The 21,829-nt window shown below is 41.3% G+C and overlaps 1 protein-coding gene across 3 annotated transcripts in view; it reads left to right on the forward strand.

Annotated features, from left to right (window-relative positions):
• The window catches only part of sptb (spectrin, beta, erythrocytic), a 118,692-nt gene that overhangs the window by 44,540 nt on the left and 52,323 nt on the right, over positions 1-21,829 (forward strand). For all 3 annotated transcript variants that reach the window (XM_034194863.1, XM_034194864.1, XM_034194865.1), the window contains 16 exons: positions 4,540-4,637; positions 5,943-6,023; positions 6,148-6,263; positions 6,367-6,479; positions 6,549-6,736; positions 6,858-6,975; positions 11,930-12,088; positions 12,323-12,625; positions 12,953-13,103; positions 13,354-14,224; positions 14,364-14,501; positions 14,685-15,444; positions 16,167-16,369; positions 19,220-19,310; positions 20,376-20,522; positions 20,688-20,954. In XM_034194863.1, the coding sequence (XP_034050754.1) occupies positions 4,540-4,637; positions 5,943-6,023; positions 6,148-6,263; positions 6,367-6,479; positions 6,549-6,736; positions 6,858-6,975; positions 11,930-12,088; positions 12,323-12,625; positions 12,953-13,103; positions 13,354-14,224; positions 14,364-14,501; positions 14,685-15,444; positions 16,167-16,369; positions 19,220-19,310; positions 20,376-20,522; positions 20,688-20,954 (3,804 nt within the window). The remainder of the gene's footprint in view (positions 1-4,539; positions 4,638-5,942; positions 6,024-6,147; positions 6,264-6,366; positions 6,480-6,548; positions 6,737-6,857; positions 6,976-11,929; positions 12,089-12,322; positions 12,626-12,952; positions 13,104-13,353; positions 14,225-14,363; positions 14,502-14,684; positions 15,445-16,166; positions 16,370-19,219; positions 19,311-20,375; positions 20,523-20,687; positions 20,955-21,829) is intronic.

Raw genomic sequence — 21,829 nt, forward strand, 5'->3', positions numbered from 1 at the left:
TTAAGAACTGCCAACCCTCATTCAACCAACTTGACCCGAGGCAGAGATTCATGAGACTCGAGAAGACTAATAACAATGGTGATATATCACCCAGCATTATTTTGGCTTAGTGCATATAAAAAACTCACTTAAAAAAATTCTAATGGAAATAAATGCTTTATTTCAAAAATGTACAATGAAGCCCATAAGTACTTGAACAGTGACTTTTTTTAAAAAAATTTTTGCCTCTGTATCCCACCACAATGAAGGAGAAAGGAAACAATCAAAGTGAGCTCGTAGTGCAGAATTTCAGCTTTAGCTCAAAGGGCATATCACACTCCCATCAACACGGTCTTTTAAAAAAATTATATACAAGATTATGAATCATTACTTCCAACTCTTTAACTTGTGCAAGTCCTGATATAGCTGATAAAAATAAAATTAGCTATACTGCGGCTGAAAAATGCACACATAGTCAGAGCTATTTTTAGCCATAAAAGGGACATACCCTCAGGTGCTGAAAGTCACTCCAGCTACAGTTCACTTCATGACTTACTCCAGTACACACACGTCAAACATAAAGATTTTCGTCTTCAAACGTTATATGGCTTTAATTTGTCTTTCAGTCACGTTCTTGTATTTTGTGATCAACGTATGTCCATCTCAGCCTCTCTGTAACCCGCAGTGTATTCAGAATCCCTCCTCCCACCCCCCCAAAAAACAACAATATTGCATGAGGTCTATTAGATAAGAAACCGACACTTTTATTTTTTTTAACTATATGGATTTGAATGACGTGCAATTACACCAATCATGCTTGAACCCTCGTGCGCATTTGTGAGTTTTTTCACACGTGTCGGTGACGTCATTTCCCTGTGGGCAGGCCTTGAGTGAGATGTGGTCCCGCCCTCTCGGCTGAATTCCTTTGTTTCACACGCTGCTCGAGACGGCGCGCGTTGCTTTATCAAAATTTTTTCTGGACCTGTGAGGAATATCTGAGTGGACACTATTCGAGAAATTAAGCTGGTTTTTGGTGAAAAGTTTAATGGCTGATGAGAGATTATGGGGTGTTTCTGTCGCTGTAAGGACTTCCCATGGACTGGGACGTTGTGTAGCACTTCCAGGCGCCGTCGTCGGCCTGTTTCGAGCTGAAAACATCCTAATTTAAGTCTTAATTCACCCAGGACGTCGTGAGAGAACAGAGAAGATTCAGAAGAGGCCGGCATGAGGACTTTATGTGGACATTCCACTGTTTAAGGACATTTTTTAATGAAAGACGTGCGCGCAAATTCTCTGAGTCGTTTCTGTGACGACTCGGCAAATCTGTGTGCGCCGCGACAGGAAAAACACCTCTGTGTTGAAAACCATTTGTAAAATTCAGGCGGCTTTTGATGGCTTTCAACAAGTGAGTATCTGAGAAATTGTTTAACAGCTTGGGCATGTTCCAACTTGCCCGTTAAGGTTTCCAACGGAGGTGTTTTTCCTGTCGCGACCCCCCCGCGGTGGGGTCCGGCCCGACATGCGACTCTGCCCGCACGTTCTTTCATTACAAAATGTCCGTTAACAATGGAATGTCCGAATAAACTCCTCATGCCGACTTCTTCTGAAAGTTCTCTGTTCTCTGATGACTTACTGGGTCAACAGAGCCTTAAATGTGGAAGTTTTCAACTTGAAACGGCGAGACGCTGCCGCTTCGAAGCGCAGATCGCCATCAGGCACCGTGGGCCGTCCTTACGGCGACACTACCAGACCAAAATCTCTCATCAGCCGTTAAAAATTTTACCGAAAACCAGCTGAATTTATCGAATTGTGTCCACTCAGTTGTGCCTTACAGTTTTGAAAAAATTTTGATCAAACAAAGCAGCAGTCTCTGAGCCATTCCTAAACAATGAAAAGAGAGGGTGGGCGACTCCTCACTCAAAGACTGCCCACAGGCGAATGACGTAACCGACAGGCGTGAAAAAACTCTTGCATGCCCACGAGGGTTCAAGCATGTCTGACGTAATCACACGTGATTCAAATCCATATGGTTTTTGAAAAAAAATAATAAGGTCGGATACTTTTCTAATAGACCTCGTATGTCTCAATAAGACTGAATAATCTTGATGTTATTGTTCCACTCTGTGGTGCTGTCATTTGTCCACAGAAAAACAACGTTCCTCAGGCTTCTCCAGACTTGCCGGTGTCAGTGACACAAGGGCCCTGTTTCATAAAGCTGTCTAATCTTGTTTAGTCAACTAAACTAATTTAGTTGACTAATCTTTTGACACTAGTTGTTGCACAAAGTGCTTAGTCGGCTAAAGTTTTGTGTTAGCCAACTAAAGTTTTTAGCCTGCCCCCGTTGGGCCTAACCTTATTTTAGTTGACAAAACTTCAGTGTCTTACCTAAAAAAATGGCTATCGTGTACCACCAATTGCACCAATTGATGGGTCAATTGGTGCAATTGGGGCTTGAGACCAGAGGATCCTCAGTTCAAATCCCAGCCAGGCTGGAAAATCACTGACGGCCCTTGGGCAAGGTCCTTAATCCCCAAGTTGCTCCTGGTGTGTAGTGAGCACCTTGTATGGCAGCACCCTGACATTTGAGTGAATGTGAGGCATTATTGTAAAGAGCTTTGAGCATCTGATGCAGATGGAAAAGCACTATATAAATGCAGTCCACTTACAGCTTGGTGTCTTTTGTGGTAGTTCTGGATGAGGATCTTTATTTTCTCTGATGTTAAAGCTGCCCATTCTTCTTGGCAAAAAGCCTCCAGTTCCTGTAAATTCCTGTCCTGTCTTGCATGAACTGCACATTTGGGATCTCTCCAGATTGGCTGAATGATATTGAGGTCAGGAGTCTGACCTCAACTTAAAACAAACTCTCCTGAGGTAGAGGGCTGAATCGAGGAGAGCGCTGAGTGGGCGGGCCAGGTTGAGCCTACCTGCATGGCTGTTGGCTGGTGCCACTGAGCCACGTGACGGCGCAACAACAAAAGACCAGAGGGGGGGAGGGTGTGCTGCTCCATGTTGTGTGACACAGTGCAGCGCTGCTGTTACAGAGAGTAGACTTTGATGAATCTGTGTGCGCAGCAGTCAGTGCGTACGGGAGAGAAAAAAGCTTGAGTATCGATCTTTTTATACGAGGATCGTTCAATATTAATACCAGCGTTGGTATCAATATTATCGATATTAGGATCGATCCGCCTACCTCTACAGCTTAGCCAATAACTGAAATGGCTGGGAGCTGGTCCATGTCATGGCTGTCCTGTTAACAATAGTCACTCGTCATTGCCTTTCTGTCCGACTCCGTGATCACAGAAGTGGCTTCCTCAGCGAGACTTGTCAGCATCCTGCACGTAGCATCTTAGCTTAGCTTAGCACAACATAACCCCACAGCACAAACTGTAAACATGGCCGATTCCACACTTTCAGGAGAGGAAACACGCTCTGTTCTCCTGGCCACACAAATGGAAAGAATAAAATCCATAGTTAGATGCATGTTTGAAGACCATTTCCACATTGTGCTCGGCTTCATTTCTGCTGTGTCTCCCAGAGGCATTAAAAAAACAACCAACCCCAAAACAAACAAACAAAAAAAAACCTCTCACTTTCCTCTTCAAAATATTATCTTTTGAAATTCTGTCCACCTAATAAGCAGTACTGGTGATTTTACTGCATCCTCGTTGAACACTCTTTAACCATTTTGACGTATTCACCATCAAAGTTCACAAAAAAAAAAAACACTGATTTCACACTGTAAAAAAAAAAAAAAATCAGTTTTCCCCCATTCATTTTAATAGAGGGCCTCAAAGGGGCGTTTCCCTACAAGATGTCATCAAAGTTCAGTTTTATGAGAGGTTCATGTTTCTGAGCGTTTATCTCTAGCAGGTGAAATCAGACTAATTTTCCCATGTTTATGACTTAATTTCTCAAGGCATATGGCACCAAAAATTAAATGCAATACCTCAATAATTTTCCAATTCTTTATTTATTTAGAATAGTCAGCTCATTTGACATTTTATTTGCTAGTGATATGCACTTTAAGTGGTTCAACAAAAAGCATTTCAGAATTACACCCATTTGTCTTCATAGTTCTTTAATTTTCAGAGACCAAAAATAATTGGAGTTTTTCCAATAACAGCCACAGAAGCCTGTAATTTCTTTGAAGTTGTCACGGGTGTCTTGGTGGCTTCCCTCACTATTTTCCTTCTTGCACAGTCATTCAACTTTGGGGAACTGTTGCCTCCAGATAGATTTACCTTCCTGTGCCATGCCATTTGGATTTCTGAGTGACTGATGTAAATGAGGTCCAAGTCATATTCAGTGACTTTGAAATGTTCATGTATCTGTCCCTTGACTTGCCTAAAGAAAATTGGCTAGAAAAGTGATGAATTTGTATTGACAATAATCTTTTGTCCAAATACTTATGGCCAGGCTGTATTTGTACCACCTTTCTAACGTGTTCTCTGTTACTGTCATGTCATTATCAGCAATGATTTTGTTCCCTTTTGATGTCAAACCAAGTCATTAGTTAAGCTTCATTATTTACCATCCAGCTGTGCTTGTTGTTCTTTTTAGATCCAGGACATTATTGTGGAAACGGGCCAGGCGGACCAAAAGGAGACGCGTTCCGCCAAGGATGCTTTACTTCTGTGGTGCCAGATGAAAACTGCGGGGTAAGAGGGCTGTCTGACCTTTAGCAGCACCTGCTGAAAATGGAACACGTACATTGGAATTTTAGATAATTTCCATCGACGGCTCAAAGGTCAGGCTTAATCCGGTTGTAGCCCCCCGAAGAATTGCAGTAGCCCAGTCAGAAATTTGATATTTACAGCCTCAGTTTCTCAACATCAAAATAGTTCTGTGACTGATCTCATTCTTTTGTACATGTTTGTGCAGGCTTACACCACTGATGTTTTTTGTTGTTGTTGTTGTTTCTATCATTTTATTTAATTTAGTATCCCAGCATTATTAAAAATAGATAATTTCCTTGTCAAACAATATATCCACAAACCAAAACCTGGTGTAAGGGAGAAAAATGAGGAAAAGACTCCCACATTCAGAAAGAGTGAAGGAGAATAGTGCCACGTAAAGGAAATTATCTTTGCCTGTAAAGTTTTGCAAATTTTCCAAATTTGCATTTGCATCCTGTCAGAAGTGTGATTGTTGTCGCTAAAACCACTGGAACCATGACTAATAATTTCAAAGTTAAAAATGGATATGTAAATTTAGCGATCAGCTCTGCTATGAATTTTATCTGAATATTGTACAAAATTATCATGGTTTTATTTAATTGTGCATTGATTTGCTTGGTTGTCACTAAAATTGCTCAAAAGCCTACCACCTGGTTCTTATGAAACTTTATTAATATTGCATCTCTAGTTTTCTACACATATGTTACATTTTAAGCATATGTATGCATGGGTGGGTCCATGGGGTGACTTTTGGGGCAGGGGCAACCCGTGAAATTTGACTGACCATCCCAGGTGTTATTTTGAACTATGATTGGCTATCTGCTCATTCAGGGGCGGGTCTTTGATTTAATTCTTTGATGAGAAGCTTGTCAATTTTATGTCTAAAGAGGTAATAGTCATGATGTCATTTTGGTCATTAGGGGTGGGTGTCATACCACTTAGTCTACCTAGAAAAAGGCTAATTTTATTATCATCCTGATGACAACCTAGAGATCATCAGCCTTAATTGTGAATATTTTGTCTTTATCAAGTAAGGTAATGAAGTGAAAGCTCGTAATTCGTACCCGGCCACCCCAGTCAAAAAAGTCTGGACACGCCCCTGCATGTAATGATGAAAGCACTTAATGATCTCAGTCCTGAAACCACAAGAATGAATGTATTTGGAATTTCAAATGGTTTCCAACATACATCTTATGATGCACTCATGCATAATTTAAACAGGAGTTTCTCAGCAGTTGTTGTGCTCACTCAGAGATTTCCTGACTGTTTTTTTTTTTTTTTTTACAGATATCCCAATGTCAACATCACAAACTTCACCACCTGCTGGAAAGACGGCATGGCCTTCAACGCCCTCATACACAAACACCGGTGAGAGAGAACGAGCTGAGCAACCAGATCTGCTCTCAGATCAGTCTGTCAAACACCACCACATACGTCTGGTCGCTATCTGTCCTCCTTCTTCTTCATTTCACTATCTTGTGATCTCTCTCAGGCCTGATCTGGTGGATTATAAGAAGCTGAAGAGGTCCAACCCGACCCACAACCTCCAAAATGCCTTTAACGTAGCAGAACAGAAGCTTGGTGTGACCAAACTGTTAGATCCAGAAGGCGAGTAACGGCGACAGCGCCTTCACGTGGTGCTAAATGCTTAAGTGCTTTCAAACCTCAGGTCCGGCGCTAGTTGTGATTTATCTGCTGTTCTGTTTTGCAGATGTGTTCACGGAGAATCCAGATGAGAAGTCCATTATTACGTATGTCGTGGCGTTCTACCACTACTTCTCCAAAATGAAGCAGCTGGCCGTCGAGGGCAAGAGAGTTGGAAAGGTGCCAGATGACGCATGAAGGCAAATTCACATATTCTGTTCTATTTGATGTCTTTGTGTTTGACTTCAGGTTTTGGATCACGCCATTGAAACAGAGAAGATGATTGACAAGTACGAGACGCTTGCGTCAGACCTGCTGACGTGGATTGAGCAGACCATCATAGTGCTGAACAACCGAAAACTTGCCAACTCCCTAACTGGAGTTCAGCAGCAGCTTCAGGCTTTTAACACCTACCGCACCGTGGAGAAACCACCCAAGTGAGCCACCTAACGAGGCTGCATTTGGTCCTTTTCATTAGCTTTCATTAAATACTGTATGCAAAGCATATTTATTTTCACTCCACTGTGCTTTGTGGCTTTTGTGTGATTTGTCTGCTAGGTTTCAGGAGAAGGGAAACCTGGAAGTGCTGCTCTTCACCATTCAGAGTCGCATGAGAGCCAACAACCAGAGGGTCTACGCACCTAAGGAGGGCGTCCTGGTAGCAGATATCAACAGGGTGAGATGCCTGCAGAGGGTGTACAGTTAAAGAAGAATTCATTTAGAATGTTATCTCAAAGTGCATTTTCTCAGGCAGCATGAAGGTCTTGGGTTCAAGTCCACCAATGCCCAGCTCCTTTCCTCCCATTAGTGAAACATGCATGTTCGGCTTTTTCATTTGTAGACAAGTATTTGTCTCAAAAAATGGCCACACTTTTGCCAAATCAATATTCACGAACCACTCCTACTAACTGATTTGTTACTAAATGGTGTGTACGCGTGATTTGCGAGATCTTCATTTTTCTCATATTTTGACTCTTCTTTTACTTTGAAAATCCCACATAAATTACCTTGAAATTTTTCTGCTTAACTCTACAGTTTGAAATGTAATAAATTTATTCTTATAGCCAAACAATATCATCAATTGAAAGGTACAGTAAGATATTGCTTTATTCATCCCACAATGGGAGATATGTGTTGTGGCTGTTCTCTTCTCCCGCTGACCTCTACCCCTGCTTGAACCTCACTCCCATTTGGGTCACGGCACCAATGTAGCAGCTCTACTTTTCCCCACTGTCTTTGACTCGGAACACGAACACAATCTCCAGCATGGGAGGCGGTTGCTCTGACCAGTCGGCTAAAACCTGGGCTCTAGTGTGATTGGCCAGAGTATGCGTTGGCTGTCGGGGGAGCGAGGTCTATTTACTACCATGTGCACTTGCTGGCCTCTGTCACATATGCAAGTATTACAAAGCTCATTCTCTGCACTCCATATGGGTATGCTCCATCCCACCACCAGGGGGATTGTCATTTGGACAATTCCCCCCATACCCACACCGCAAGCAGAATTTGGTAACTGGAGGTGTGTGGGGTGAACTTACCCTTGACCCATGTCAAGGGTAAGTCTTCATCACTTTCAACTATTATTCATTCTTACTCCTTTTTATGTTGAACGGTTAATGTCTTATTTTAGCGATGGAGTCTGACCCTCAGGTGAAAACACCATTAACGCCACTCATCTAATTCAGCAAGTCTCTTAATTCCACTTTTTACATTGTCAAGAATTACAGTTTCTTTTGTGTTTCTCTAATAGCGTGATGTCTCATATATATATATATATATATATATATATATATATATATATATATATATATATATATATATATATATATATATATATATATATATATATATATATATATATATATATATATATATATATATATATATATATATATATATATATATACACGACCCCTGGCAATAATTATGGAATCACCGGCCTCGGAGGATGTTCATTCAGTTGTTTAACTTTGTAGAAAAAAGCAGATCACAGACATGACACAAAACTAAAGTCATTTCAAATGGCAACTTTCTGGCTTTAAGAAACACTATAAGAAATCAGGAAAAAAAAATTGTGGCAGTCAGTAATGGTTACGTTTTTAGACCAAGCAGAGGGAAAAAAAATATGGACTCACTCAATTCTGAGGAAAAAATTATGGAATCACCCTGTAAATTTTCATCCCCAAAACTAACACCTGCATCAAATCAGATCTGCTCGTTAGGCTGCATCTAAAAAGGAGTGATCACACCTTGGAGAGCTGTTGCACCAAGTGGACTGACATGAATCGTGGCTCCAATGCGAGAGATGTCAGTTGAAACAAAGGAGAGGATTATCAAACTCTTAAAAGAGGGTAAATCATCACTCAATGTTGCAAAAGATGTTGGTTGTTCACAGGCAGCTGTGTCTAAACTCTGGACCAAATACAAACAACATTGGAAGGTTGTTAAAGGCAAACATACTGGTAGACCAAGGAAGACATCAAAGCATCAAGACAGAAAACTTAAAGCAATACGAGGGCTGTCAATAAAGTTACGGTCCTTTTTATTTTTTTCAAAAACTATATGGATTTCATTCATATGTTTTTACGTCAGACATGCTTGAACCCTCGTGCGCATGCGTGAGTTTTTCCATGCCTGTCGGTGACGTCATTCGCCTGTGAGCACTCCTTGTGGGAGGAGTCGTCCAGCCCCTCGTCGGAATTACTTTGTCTGAGAAGTTGCTGAGAGACTGGCGTGTTGTTTGATCAAAATTTTTTCTAAACCTGTGAGACACATCGAAGTGGACACGGTTCGAAAAATTAAGCTGGTTTTCAGTGAAAATTTTAACGGCTGATGAGAGATTTTGAGGTGATTCTGTCACTTTAAGGACTTTTCACGGTGCGAGACGTCGCGCAGTGCTCTCAGGCGGCGGCGTCAGCCTGTTCAAACTGAAAACCTCCACATTTCAGGCTCTATTGATCCAGGACGTCGTGAGAGAACAGAGAAGTTTCAGAAGAAGTCGGTTTCAGCATTTTATCCGGATATTCCACTGTTAAAGGAGATTTTTTTAATGAAAGACGTGCGGACGGGTCCGCGCGTCGGGACGCAGCCGCCGCGACGCTCCGCCACAGGAAAAACACCTCTGTTGAAAGCCTTAAGGACAAGTTGGAACATGTCCTGCCTGTTAAACAATTTCTCATATACTCACTCCACTGAAAGCCATCAAAAGCCGCCTGGATTTTACAAATGGTTATCAACACGGAGGTGTTTTTCCTGTGCCGCTGCACCGCGTCGGCTGCGTCCCGACGCGCGGATCCGTCCGCACGTCTTTCATTAAAAAAATCTCCTTTAACAGTGGAATATCCGGATAAAATGCTGAAACCGACTTCTTCTGAAACGTCTCTGTTCTCTCACGACGTCCTGGATCAATAGAGCCTGAAATGTGGAGGTTTTCAGCTTGAACAGGCTGATGACGCCGCCTGAGAGCGCTGCACGACGTCTCGCACCGTGAAAAGTCCTTAAAGCGACAGAATCACCTCAAAATCTCTCATCAGCTGTTAAAATTTTCACTGAAAACCAGCTTAATTTTTCGAACCGTGTCCACTTCGATGTGTCTCACAGGTTTAGAAAAAATTTTGATCAAACAACGCGCCAGTCTCTCAGCAACTTCTCAGACAAAGGAATTCCGACGAGGGGCTGGACGACTCCTCCCACAAGGAGTGCTCACAGGCGAATGACGTCACCGACAGGTGTGGAAAAACTCACGCATGTGCACGAGGGTTCAAGCATGTCTGACGTAAAAACATATGAATGAAATCCATATAGTTTTTGAAAAAAATAAAAAGGACCGTTACTTTATTGACAGCCCTCGTATGTCTCAAAAATCGAAAATGCACAACAAAACAAATGAGGAACGAATGGGAGGAAACTGGAGTCAAGGTCTGTGACCGAACTGTAAGAAACCGCCTAAAGGAAATGGGATTTACATACAGAAAAGCTAAACGAAAGCCATCATTAACACCTAAACAGAAAGAAACAAGGTTACAATGGGCTAAGGAAAAGCAATCGTGGACTGTGGATGACTGGATGAAAGTCATATTCAGTGATGAATCTCGAATCTGCATTGGGCAAAGTGATGATGCTGGAACTTTTGTTTGGTGCCCTTCCAATGAGATTTATAAAGATGACTGCCTGAAGAGAACATGTAAATTTCCACAAATTCCTCCATGATTTCTAAGAGGGAGAACTTGCAAAACCACAGGGTGTTCAAATACTTATTTTCCTCACTGTATATATATATATATATATATATATATATATATATATATATATATATATATATATATATATATATATAAAGTAAAAAGGAGAAGATAGGCAGCTTTAATTTGGAAATATTCTGTTTGGGAAACAAGCACACTAACTGTGCCACGATTCTGTCACATGGTGTCTGAAAATGGAATGAACTTCAGAATCGGTTTCATCCTATTGATATAACTATAGCCTTTTAAATTCTAAACAGATGATATCCCCCCCCCCCCCAAACTCCTCATATTAACATATTTATGCAAATATAGTAAAACAAAAAACATTAATATGGCAATATGATAGACAATTTATTGTATTTTAAGTGTGGTTCCTTTTCTCCCAAGCAAAATATCCCAAATTCAAGGCTGCCTGAGTCCTGTTCTCCTGTCAGAACTGGAGTTGTGCTTGAAAATTTCCTGTGGTGGCACTGAGCAAAATGGGATCAGCATAACAAAATCTCACTGAATGAAATAAAAAACAAACTATATTTAAATAATTAATTTAAAACTCAAAGAAGATGTTAATTTAGCCAAAACAACAACAACAACAACAACAAAAAACAAAAACAAACAAACAAAAAAACCTGTTGGCTTTACTGGTTTAAAATGTTTAAAATGTAAAGGTTTATAAGGGTAAAATTATTTATATTTTTACTGTATGTTTTGCAGAATTATTCTGGGAACTGCATCTGCCAGTTGTTTAACCATTAAAAACAAGGGACTTTATTTATTTATTTGTTTGTTTTTTTACGATGTATGCCAATTTCACACAGTTGGAATTCGCCAGGGTTGCGCATGTAATTTATGTAATAATGTGATTTACGAGCGGTTGCTGAATTTGACTCGTATGAGGCCATCATACTAACAAAGGTATGAGAAATTTGAGAGACACAAATGTTCTTGTATGAGTAAAAATACGCAGATTAAAAAAAAAAAAAAAAAAAAAAAAAAATCAGGGTTCAGTACCTGTTCCACATCAGATCAAGAGAGATGGGGACGGATGGTTGACTGTGGAGATGCTGAATAAATAGGAGCCACCCCCCGCCTCTCAAAAAACCCCTCAGTGCAGTTTTCTGACCCCTGCGATGTAAAAGGCATTTCTTGCAGTACATATCATTTTGAGACTGAGTACCATCTCATCTTGGGCAGCTCAGATTTAGATGTGATCACTCATGTCCCTGCAGGGTAACGCCGTTTGGAATTACGTGATCTTCTACTGCCTTGTGTCAGCTGTTAGCATCATAAGTAAAGTAAACATGTAATGAAGATGTAAAGTATCATGCTGTGATTAATAACATGATCTGCAAAACCTGCACATGTTCCACATTCTGCCTCTTTGTGCAGGCCTGGGAGCGTCTGGAGCGGGCGGAGCACGAACGCGAGCGTGTCTTGAGAGACGAGCTGATCAAACAGGAGAAGCTGGAACAGATGGCTCGGAGGTTTGACAGGAAGGCTGCCATGAGGGAGACGTGGCTGCTGGAGAACCAGAGACTTGTGGCTCAGGTTAAAAAAACAACCTAAGTGTCAGCTGAGATACAGAGTGAGGTACTTAGCCTTGATTAAAATGGCAGGCGCTGCACACACCTGATTATCGTTGGCAGAAGATAACGGTAAAAGTGAAATGTGTCATTTTTAGTTGAAAGTTCTTCATGTCTGTTTGAAGCGAGAAACATTTATTTATCTAATCAGCCATGAGGATATATGCATTCTGAGCTTTTCTTCGCCCTCTGCCTTCAGGACAACTTTGGTTATGACCTGCCTGCAGTGGAGGCAGCAAAGAAAAAGCACGATGCCATTGAGACCGACATTGCCGCATACAAGGAACGTGTTCAGACGCTGGTGGACATCTCAAAAGAGCTGGAGTCAGAGCGTTATCATGACTTCAAACGGATTGACGTGCGGAAAGATAACATCTTGCGCCTGTGGGACTACCTGCAAGAGCTGCTGAATGCCCGTCGGGGCCGCCTGGATAAGAATCTTACACTGCAGTGTATCTTTCAAGAGATGCTTCATATCATCAGCTGGATGGATGACATGAAGGTACAGGATGGGAGGCTCAGTCCTTCAACTGAGTAGAAAAGCACTCAATATTTCAGCCAGTATGGATCTGTTTCACGATAAAATATCTTTTAAAAAGAATGGGCTTTTCAGCATATTTCATAAAAATCTGTTATCTGGATTTGCAAGAAAGGTCCGATTTGTATTCCAAGTTAGAACATTTTCACCAAATTTTGTGAAAAGTAGTAATTTCATTCTTGGGCGTTCTTATGTACAAACCAGCGAGCAGACGCAAGCAAAAAAATCTGACATCACTGGCAGCAGTAAAGATATTTACATATGTGCTTTCTTGTGCATTCTGCCCCACAGGCTCGACTTCTGTCTCCTGACTTTGGGAAACACTTGTTGGAAGTGGAAGATTTATTACAGAAGCATGCTCTGGTAGAGAACGACATTGCTCTGCAGGCAGAGAGGGTAGAAAACACCAGTACTGCTGCTCTAAAGTTCGCCAGTGCAGATAGTAAGTGGACAAGTTAATAACAGTCCCTCGACAAAATGTGTATATTGTGTAGCTGCTGGTTGTATTAGGGATTGAGACTCTGAATTGGCTGTAATCCATCAACCTTGACTTCAGGACAAAACAATATATCACTCATTTGGATTGTGCCTTACTAAGAGGGGAAAAGCCACAGTGTATAAGTTGTTGGAGATGGGAGGATTTGAAGTGAGTAAACATATAACTGTGTCCTATTGGTTCTGTCCTTTCACAGGTTATAAGCCATGTGATCCTCAGGTGATTCTGGACAGGGTTCAGCACCTGGACCTGTGCTACAAAGAACTCTGTGGCCTGGCAGCCCAACGTAGGGCTCGCTTAGAACAGTCCCGTGTCTTCTGGAGCTTTCTATGGGAGGTGGCAGAGTTGGAGAGCTGGATTAAGGAGAAGGACAACATTTTCTCATCCCTGGATTATGGCAAGGATTTAACGAGTGTGCTTGTGCTCCAGAGCAAACACAGCGCCTTCGAGGATGAGCTTGGAGCCCGTCGTGCCAATCTGGAACAGGTCATGACTGAGGGGGAAAAGATGATCCTGGCTAAACACTTTGGCTCTCCAAAAGTTCAAGAATGCATGGAGGACATCTGGAGACAATGGCAGCAGCTGGAGGAACTGGCAGCATTTCGGAAGCAGAATCTCCACGACATGAAGAGGTTCTTTCAGTTTCAAGGAGATGCTGATGACCTCAAGAACTGGCTCCTGGATGCCAAGAGGCAGATGAGCAGCAATGATGTAGGTCATGATGAGTACACTACTCAGCGACTGCTAAAGAAACACAAAGACCTGAGGAATGAGGCGGTGAAGAATGGGGCCACCATTGAAGCTTTATCCAAACAGGCCAATGGGCTTCCAGAGGAACTGCAAAATACTCCTGATATCCAGAGACGCTTGAAAGACATCAAGGACCTTTACATGGACCTCATGTCGCTGGCTGATCTGAGGCAGAAGAAGCTTGATGACACTATGGCCCTGTACACTATCTTCAGTGAGACAGATGCCTGTGAACTTTGGATGGGGCAAAAGGAAACGTGGCTGGTGGGCTTAGAGGTGCCCGAGAAGCTAGAGGACCTTGAAGTAGTACAGAATAGGTATGAACAACTAATTATCAGGAGAACTGTCCATTCACAATTTAACTCAAAGATCAAGTTTGGGAACTGTAATGCTCCCAAGTTTGAAGGAAAGTTGGAAACACCTAATCCATTGTGCTAACACTTTTCTTGATCACAGGTTGAGCATTCTAGCACAAGATATGGGAAATGTTCAGTTAAGAGTTGACGATGTCAACAAAGCTGTGAAACATCTCGAGGACAGTAGACACCCTCGTACCAAGGAGGTCAAGGAATGTCAGACAAGTCTGAATAAGAGGTGCCTTAACTATATTATCTGCAAAATGTGTATAAAACATTTTATTTTGCATTTTTCCATCAACATTTCTACCGAATCATTTTCTTTTGATGTTTCATCTTTCCAACGGTCAACATTTTCAGACGGTGTTCAAACAGATATTCACAGTGGTGTGAATTTAATACATCGCTCTCTGTGTTTCAGGTGGGAGGCTTTCAAGGCTATGGTAGAAGAAAAGAAGAGGAAAGTGGATTCTGCTCTTAGCCTGCACAACTATGGGCTTGAGTGTGATGAGACAGAAGCCTGGATCAAAGACAAAACACGGGTGATTGAGTCCACACAGGAGTTAGGAAATGACCTGGCAGCTGTCATGACAATCCAGCGGAAACTATTTGGCATAGAGAGAGATTTAGCTGCCATTGAGTCTAAACTTGTCTTCCTGAGGAATGAAGCTGACCAGCTCGCCAGTGACCACCCAGAAAATGCAGCTGACATCTTGGCACGAAAAGGAGAGCTGGACAAAGCCTGGGACATGCTGAAAAAGACCCTAAAAGACAGGGAGGACTCACTGGGTGAGGTAAGCAAGTTACAGACATTTTTGCAAGACATGGATGACTTCCAGTCCTGGCTTTTCAAAGCCCAAAAGGCTGTGGCCTCTGAGGAAATGCCTGCCACATTTCCGGAGGCTGAGGAACAGCTGAACCTTCACGACGCAGTGCGTGAAGACATAAATAACCATGAAGAGGACTTCCACTGTGTGAGGGCCACTGGTACTCAGGTAATGCAGGGTCAGGAGGATGATCCTCAGTACCAGCAGCTGGAACAGAGACTGAACGGCCTGGATTGTGGTTGGTATGAACTCCAGAGGATGTGGGATAGCCGCAAGAACTTTCTGGACCAGGGTCTGGGATTCCAGCAATTCATGAGGGATGCCAAGGGTGTAGAAGCCATCCTCAACAACCAGGTATGATAACAGCAGAAACCTGTCAAAAAAAGTCATGAGGTTATGTTTTCTGCCTAAATGGAAGAAGAAGAAGTCTTGTATAGTCCCTGAGGCCCACTGGTGCTAGTGTCAGTGTGAAGATGGTCCTCCGGGACAGTATGCCAATCTAACGCAGGTTACTTTTCCAATCAAGGCCAGTACCCACTTACAGCTAGGTGTACTCAGAAAATGGAGATGATGTGTTTTGTCCAATGACACAAACAGGTAATGTTATCGGGAATCAAGGCCAGGTCTACATGTATTTGAGCTACCTGCTCTCCTTAAATGGGTCTCAGTATCATATGTAAGTAAGTATGAATGTCTTATATTGGTGCTGAGGCCCATTGGTGCTGGTGCTGATCTCTAGATAGTAGATACTACTGCATGAAGCAAATGATGCAAGTTGCTTCCCAAGCCAAGGTTGGTACCCATTTACTTCTGGGTGAACTGGGATGATGCAGAAGAAAGTTTTGTTTTAGGACACAGACAAAGAATGAGACTGAGAATTGAACCCATGTCTATATATTGGAGCCCAACTCCTATCCCAAGAGTCATTAATGTTTAGAATAGTCTGATTATGGCAGGACAAACTAAAACAGTGTAGAATGTAGTGTATGTGTCAAATAATACAGAGCTTCGGGTGTGTTTCTATGTTATTAAAAGGAAGCTGCTGTTCCTCACACAACCCTACTGTTGTGTTGCAGGAGTACACGTTGGCTCATGTAGACAAACCGGACACCTTGGCTGGGGCGGAGGAAGCTTTGAAAAAGCACGAGGACTTTATGAGCACCATAGAGGCCAACAAAGACAAAATTGATGGCACCCTGGAGGGAGGACAGCGGCTCGTTGACAGTAACAACCTCTACGCTGATAAAGTCCAGGAAAAAATGGACTCCATCCGAGACAGGTGAGTCATTCTGGGTTTTGATCATATGTTCACTCAGAAACACATGACTAGAAAAAAAAGGATTAGCACCTCTTACCGATAACACGTACCAGCAATAATAACAAAACCAGATGCTGGTGCATGCTGGGAATGGCTCCCCCTGGGATGCTACATTAAGTTACAGATGCCATTTATGTATACTGACAGTTTAAAACTCAATAATCAGAAAAAGGCAGAAGCATATTCATAAAAAAAATATTTTTTGGGCTCTAAAAATGTTTGATTGTCTTTAGTTTAACCACTGTTATTTAACCAGATTGAGTCATGTGATGTATTATGTTAATGTGAGCCAACCGCTACAAACAGTACTGTAATACTGAGAAGTAGTTCTCAGTAAAATAAATAAATAAATAAATAAATAAAATAAAAATAAAATACATTTTTTTAATCCAAAATGGTCACTGAGAAATACTTCTCAAATAACAAATAGCATTTCAAAATTTGTATGTTCATGTGTAATAAAAAAGTTTATTAAAAAGAAATATATTTAAATATAAATAGAATGTTTATGTAACAATAATAGTAATAATGATGACAGCACTACTACTGCTACTATTACTACTACTACTACTAATAATAATAATAACAGTAATAACATCAGTATTGTCAAACTTTGTGTATTTATGTACAATAAAACCATGTTTATTAAAAAGAAATATGTTCAAATATAAATAAAAGTAGGGATGTACCGATCTAATCAAACTAATCAAGACAATTTTGGTTGATAGTAATGGATAATACTTGCTTTATTTCATATACTCGGTGTCAATGGAATCTGCACACAATCAGTGCCTCTGTCCAACATGTTTTAAAAGTACATTAACACTCTCCTTTGCTTTAAACACTCAACAAGTGTGTTTTATTCACACCATCAACGGTGTGTGTTAGTCTACTTCTGTTTCATAGCACAGTGCCAAAACAGTGAAAACAGTGTTGAAATCACTCTTTGTGCATCAAATATGCTCCTAGACCATTTCTGATGGATGGCACATGTGATGGACCCTTCTTACCAGTCAGTCAGGTTGCCCTTCCCACATTCGTAAATTCATTTTTCTCATTATCGTCTCTGTTGTCATCCATGCATAACCAGAGGGGTCAGAATGGTCCCCCCCCCCCCCCCCCCCCAATGAGTAAAAATCCAATTTTGAAGTAATTTTTGTTTGTGCACATAACAACAACAGTAATGAATATATTTTCACAATTAAAATGTTGGCCAATCAGTATTACTCTGTGTCCTAATTTTACAACTACAATTCTGCACTAAGTGGAATTGACGAGCCATATAAAACGTCTGTTTACTTAATTTTTTAAATTATACGAATTAAACATCAATGAACAGCTTGGATTGAATGGGTTCTTCTTTTTTAATGCATGACAGAAGTGTTAAATTGTCACGCATGCACATTGGACTTATTTTAATGTTCTTGCAATGTGTTCTGTGCAAGTGCAATATCTGGGAAAATGCAAGTATCGGAACTCTGTACTGGCAGATACAACAACAACAATAACACCTTGACAATAAAGATCATCATTTCCTCAAAATAGAGACCACAATCGAAGCAAGAAAATGTTGTCAGTACACCACAAAGCCTGAAAATTCAGGAGAGGCCTAAGACTAGCCAGAGATTGAAATAGTGGAAATTTAGCCAAGTATCATTTATGGACAGAGAATGAAAATGAAGACCAAACATCAAGCGTTAGAACAACTCAAGAACAAGTGGGAAGAAAAACCTCTGCATGGACAGTGCCCAAAGAGAACAATGACAAAGGCGTAGACCAAGTCCATACTCACAAACTGCAAAGAAACATAAAGATTCATTATTGCTGCCAAAGATCAATGCATCAAGACAAATTACTACCGAAATCACATTCTGAAAGACAGCGCCAACCCAAGTCCAGAATTTGCAGTCAACATCAAGAGACAGTAGAAAACCTTGTCTCAGGATGCCTGGAACTTGTCAATACAGATTATGTATGGAAGAACAACAAGGCAGCATCTTACCTCCACTAGACAGTCTGCAAGCACTACGACATCACAGTGCAAGGCAAATATTACAAACGAGCCATCGACAGTTACCAAAAACAAAGGAGTTACTATACTCTGGGACATACCAATCCAAACTGACAGAGATCAAGGTGGAGTGAACAACAAGGTGGAGAGCACCTCCCTGTTCACACAGAAAGAAACATCTCTTTGAAAACAACAGAAAACTCTCCAAGTATGAAGACCTAGAAATAGAAACTGAGAGACCACGGGGCAGGAAAACAACTACAACACCAGTGGTCACTGGTGATTTGTCAAGAAGAGGATTGAAAATTACACCAGCAAGATCCCCGGGAACATCAGAGTAAAAGAGCTTCAGAAGATCATCCTCCTTGGAGCCAGGTTGCATGTTTATCTGTTAAATGTGTGTCTTTTTTTCTTTTTCTGCTGTCATGTGATATTTGTAAGTGCCTGGTCTTCTCAGTGCATCAGTGTTTCAACAGACTCATCTTTCTCCTTCACTGTATTGATAGAGTCAACAAGGAGTGGGAGAAAGGGCTTTGGCACTTTCCCATTAACTCCCACAGTCCAGCTTGGCTGACAGACATCTGCAATAATGCATATTGATCTTTAAGTGAGACCTATTTTTCATATCATGGCAGAGGCGTAAATGGCTGTCTTGGGTTATTCTGTCAGTTATTTGTTATAATTTTCCCTTGTGCACAGATGCATGTTATAACACTGGCAGAAATGTTGGAGGAAAGGAAATATATACTCTGTGTAAAGTGTCTTTAATGTGTTTTCTTGCTTTTTCCTTTGGCCTTCAGGCATAACACCAATAAAGAACGAGCCCAGGAGGTGTCAGAAAGGCTCAGAGATAACCGTGACCTCCAGCATTTCCTGCAAAACACTCAAGATGTGAGTTTATTCTCAGTTTACTATTCAAGTCATCAATTAGACACTAATTATTGGACAATTATTCATTCACGGAGCCACAGTTTCACTTTTTATCTCTTGGAGCTTTGACTAAATTCGACAAACAGCCAGCTTTTTATCCATTAGATGTTTTTTTTTTTTTAATGGAACTGTAATTTTTACAAAATTGAAACACTTTCTATCATTTCATTTAAAAATTATCAGCCATATTTTGGATAAATGGTGCATAGAGGGAATTTGGGCTTTGATCAGATTTGGGGCAAAGGTGTTGCATGATTGAGAGTTTGCCAAGGTCAAAATTTGTGTCTAAGTCTTCTATAAAGTAGAGGGTTTATTTAGATTGGCTATTTTTGAGGAATTGGTTAAAGGTATGCCCATGGTTACTATTAAACATTAAGTCATGTATCAGCTTTCTATCAATCACATGGCCTTTTACTAATGTTGTATCACTCAAGTCTGGTCTTGGTCTTGACTCTGTCCTTCCACCTCCAAAGACACGGTCTTGACAGTTCCAACGGGACACCCACACTTCACCTGACTGTGGCAGATGGTCATTTTAGAGATGTGGGGATGGACTAGTTGTCTGCAGGGGCAGTTGCCATCCAGGACCCAAGGCAGTTGGCATCATAGGTGGGCACCAACAAATGTTCTCAGGCTTTACTTGAGACCAAGTCAAGACTGAGTCTTTGGAAGTGGCGAGACCAAGACCGAACTTGTACAACAACTCTACGTTTTACTTTATTTGACCTTGAAAGGTAAAATTCAAGGTCACAAATGTTTAACGCAAATGGTTTGGCAGCATTGCGGATTAAACACTGTTGGAGGGTTGTGTGTTAATCAAGGATAAAGAAGTTCTGTTTCGGATACAACAAATCAAGCGTCAAAGTCACACAGAACCATATATTATTTTTTCATTGGACCACAAAGAGTTAATTTGCATGACTTGATGCTTACATATCTAAGCTGCAGGTGTTGGTTTTGTTTCGTACTCTGTGTACTCTTTTATACACTGTATAATAACATTCACTTTTTGTGGCCACACTTCAGTTGACTGTGTGGATCAATGAGAAGATGCTCACAGCTCAAGACACTTCATACGATGAAGCCAGAAACCTTCACAGCAAGTGGCTGAAGCACCAGGCCTTCATGGCTGAGCTGGCCTCCAACAAAGACTGGCTCAACAAAGTAGACGAGGTCTGTGAGCTTTTCCATGAGTTTACTTGTGCTTTTTGAAACTAGAATGGAGCTTCTATAAAAGAAACAAGCCATGATATCTAAAAAGCTACCCATTCCCATCTCTGTTTGAGTAAAAGGAGGTGATGTTCTGGATCAGTCTCATGTGCCTTTTTGTGGATCTAGGAGGGCCAGGAGCTGATGGAGTCCAAGCCTGAATTTGAACCCATTGTGAAGGAGCGTCTAGCCAAGCTTCATGAACTGTGGGACAGGTTGGAGTCCACCACCCAGGAGAAGGCCCGTCTGCTTTTTGATGCCAACCGCTCTGAGCTTTTTGACCAGAGTCTCGCTGACATGAAGAAGTGGCTCAGGGGGCTTCAACAGCAGCTACAGAGCGGAGACGAGGACGTCAAAGACCTGACCAATGCCAACATCCTGCTCAAAAAACACCAGGTCTGAAACTTACAGTCACATATAGAGTCAGGTTCACCGCCAGGGGTTTTGGGCCCCATGAAAAGAAATCTTACTGGGCCACCCCCCATATTATTTTGTCAGTATTATAATTGTATTAGGGGCCTCTCTAGGCCCCTGTCAATCATGGGCCCCTAGAATCCTTCTCCTTATTCTCCCCTTATCGGCACCCCTGTATACAGTATCTATATACAATTAACTGACTAACTATATAATTATAATACCATTTGGTGGACGAAAATTATGTTTTTAGCAAATTTGACCTGAATTGAGTACAATGTATTTTTTAAAATTGATAATAGACATAAATAAATAAAATAAAATACAATATAGACTCCAGCTCTTTAATACATTGGCTATGTCCCTTTTCAGGGGCGGCATACTTCTAAGGCTGTGTCTTATGAAGATCTGGCCTTTAGAGATGGCAGAGGCCATTCTGAACGGAAATGGTCAAGCCCGCAGCGCATTCCTGCCCTTACCCCCTGTTGCCAAGCAACCGTGGCATGTTACAAGCTACATTAGTGGGCATACCCGTAGTTTAGTAATCACTTTTCAATGCTTATTAATGTTTACTTTAACATTGCTTATTGACAGTTGTACATTTTGTGCCCAGCATTGCCCTTTTGTTTAACCAAATCATGCAGTGACTGTTGGGATTGCTAGGGCAGTGAAGGATACACCTGTCCTATCCTTTGTTTTGAGGAAAATGTATGCTGCTGGGAAAGACACTGATTATAATCAGTGTCTTTCCCAATGGGTTGGACAGGTCATCAGTGGCTGTCTCCCAATTAAGGGGCTGCATCCTTCTAAGGCTACATTCATCAGTTGCATACTTCATAGTGGTGCAAGGAGGCTGT

The sequence above is a fragment of the Thalassophryne amazonica genome, chromosome 19 (assembly GCF_902500255.1).
Source record: "Thalassophryne amazonica chromosome 19, fThaAma1.1, whole genome shotgun sequence".
In the NCBI taxonomy this organism is placed as follows: Eukaryota; Metazoa; Chordata; class Actinopteri; order Batrachoidiformes; family Batrachoididae; genus Thalassophryne; species Thalassophryne amazonica.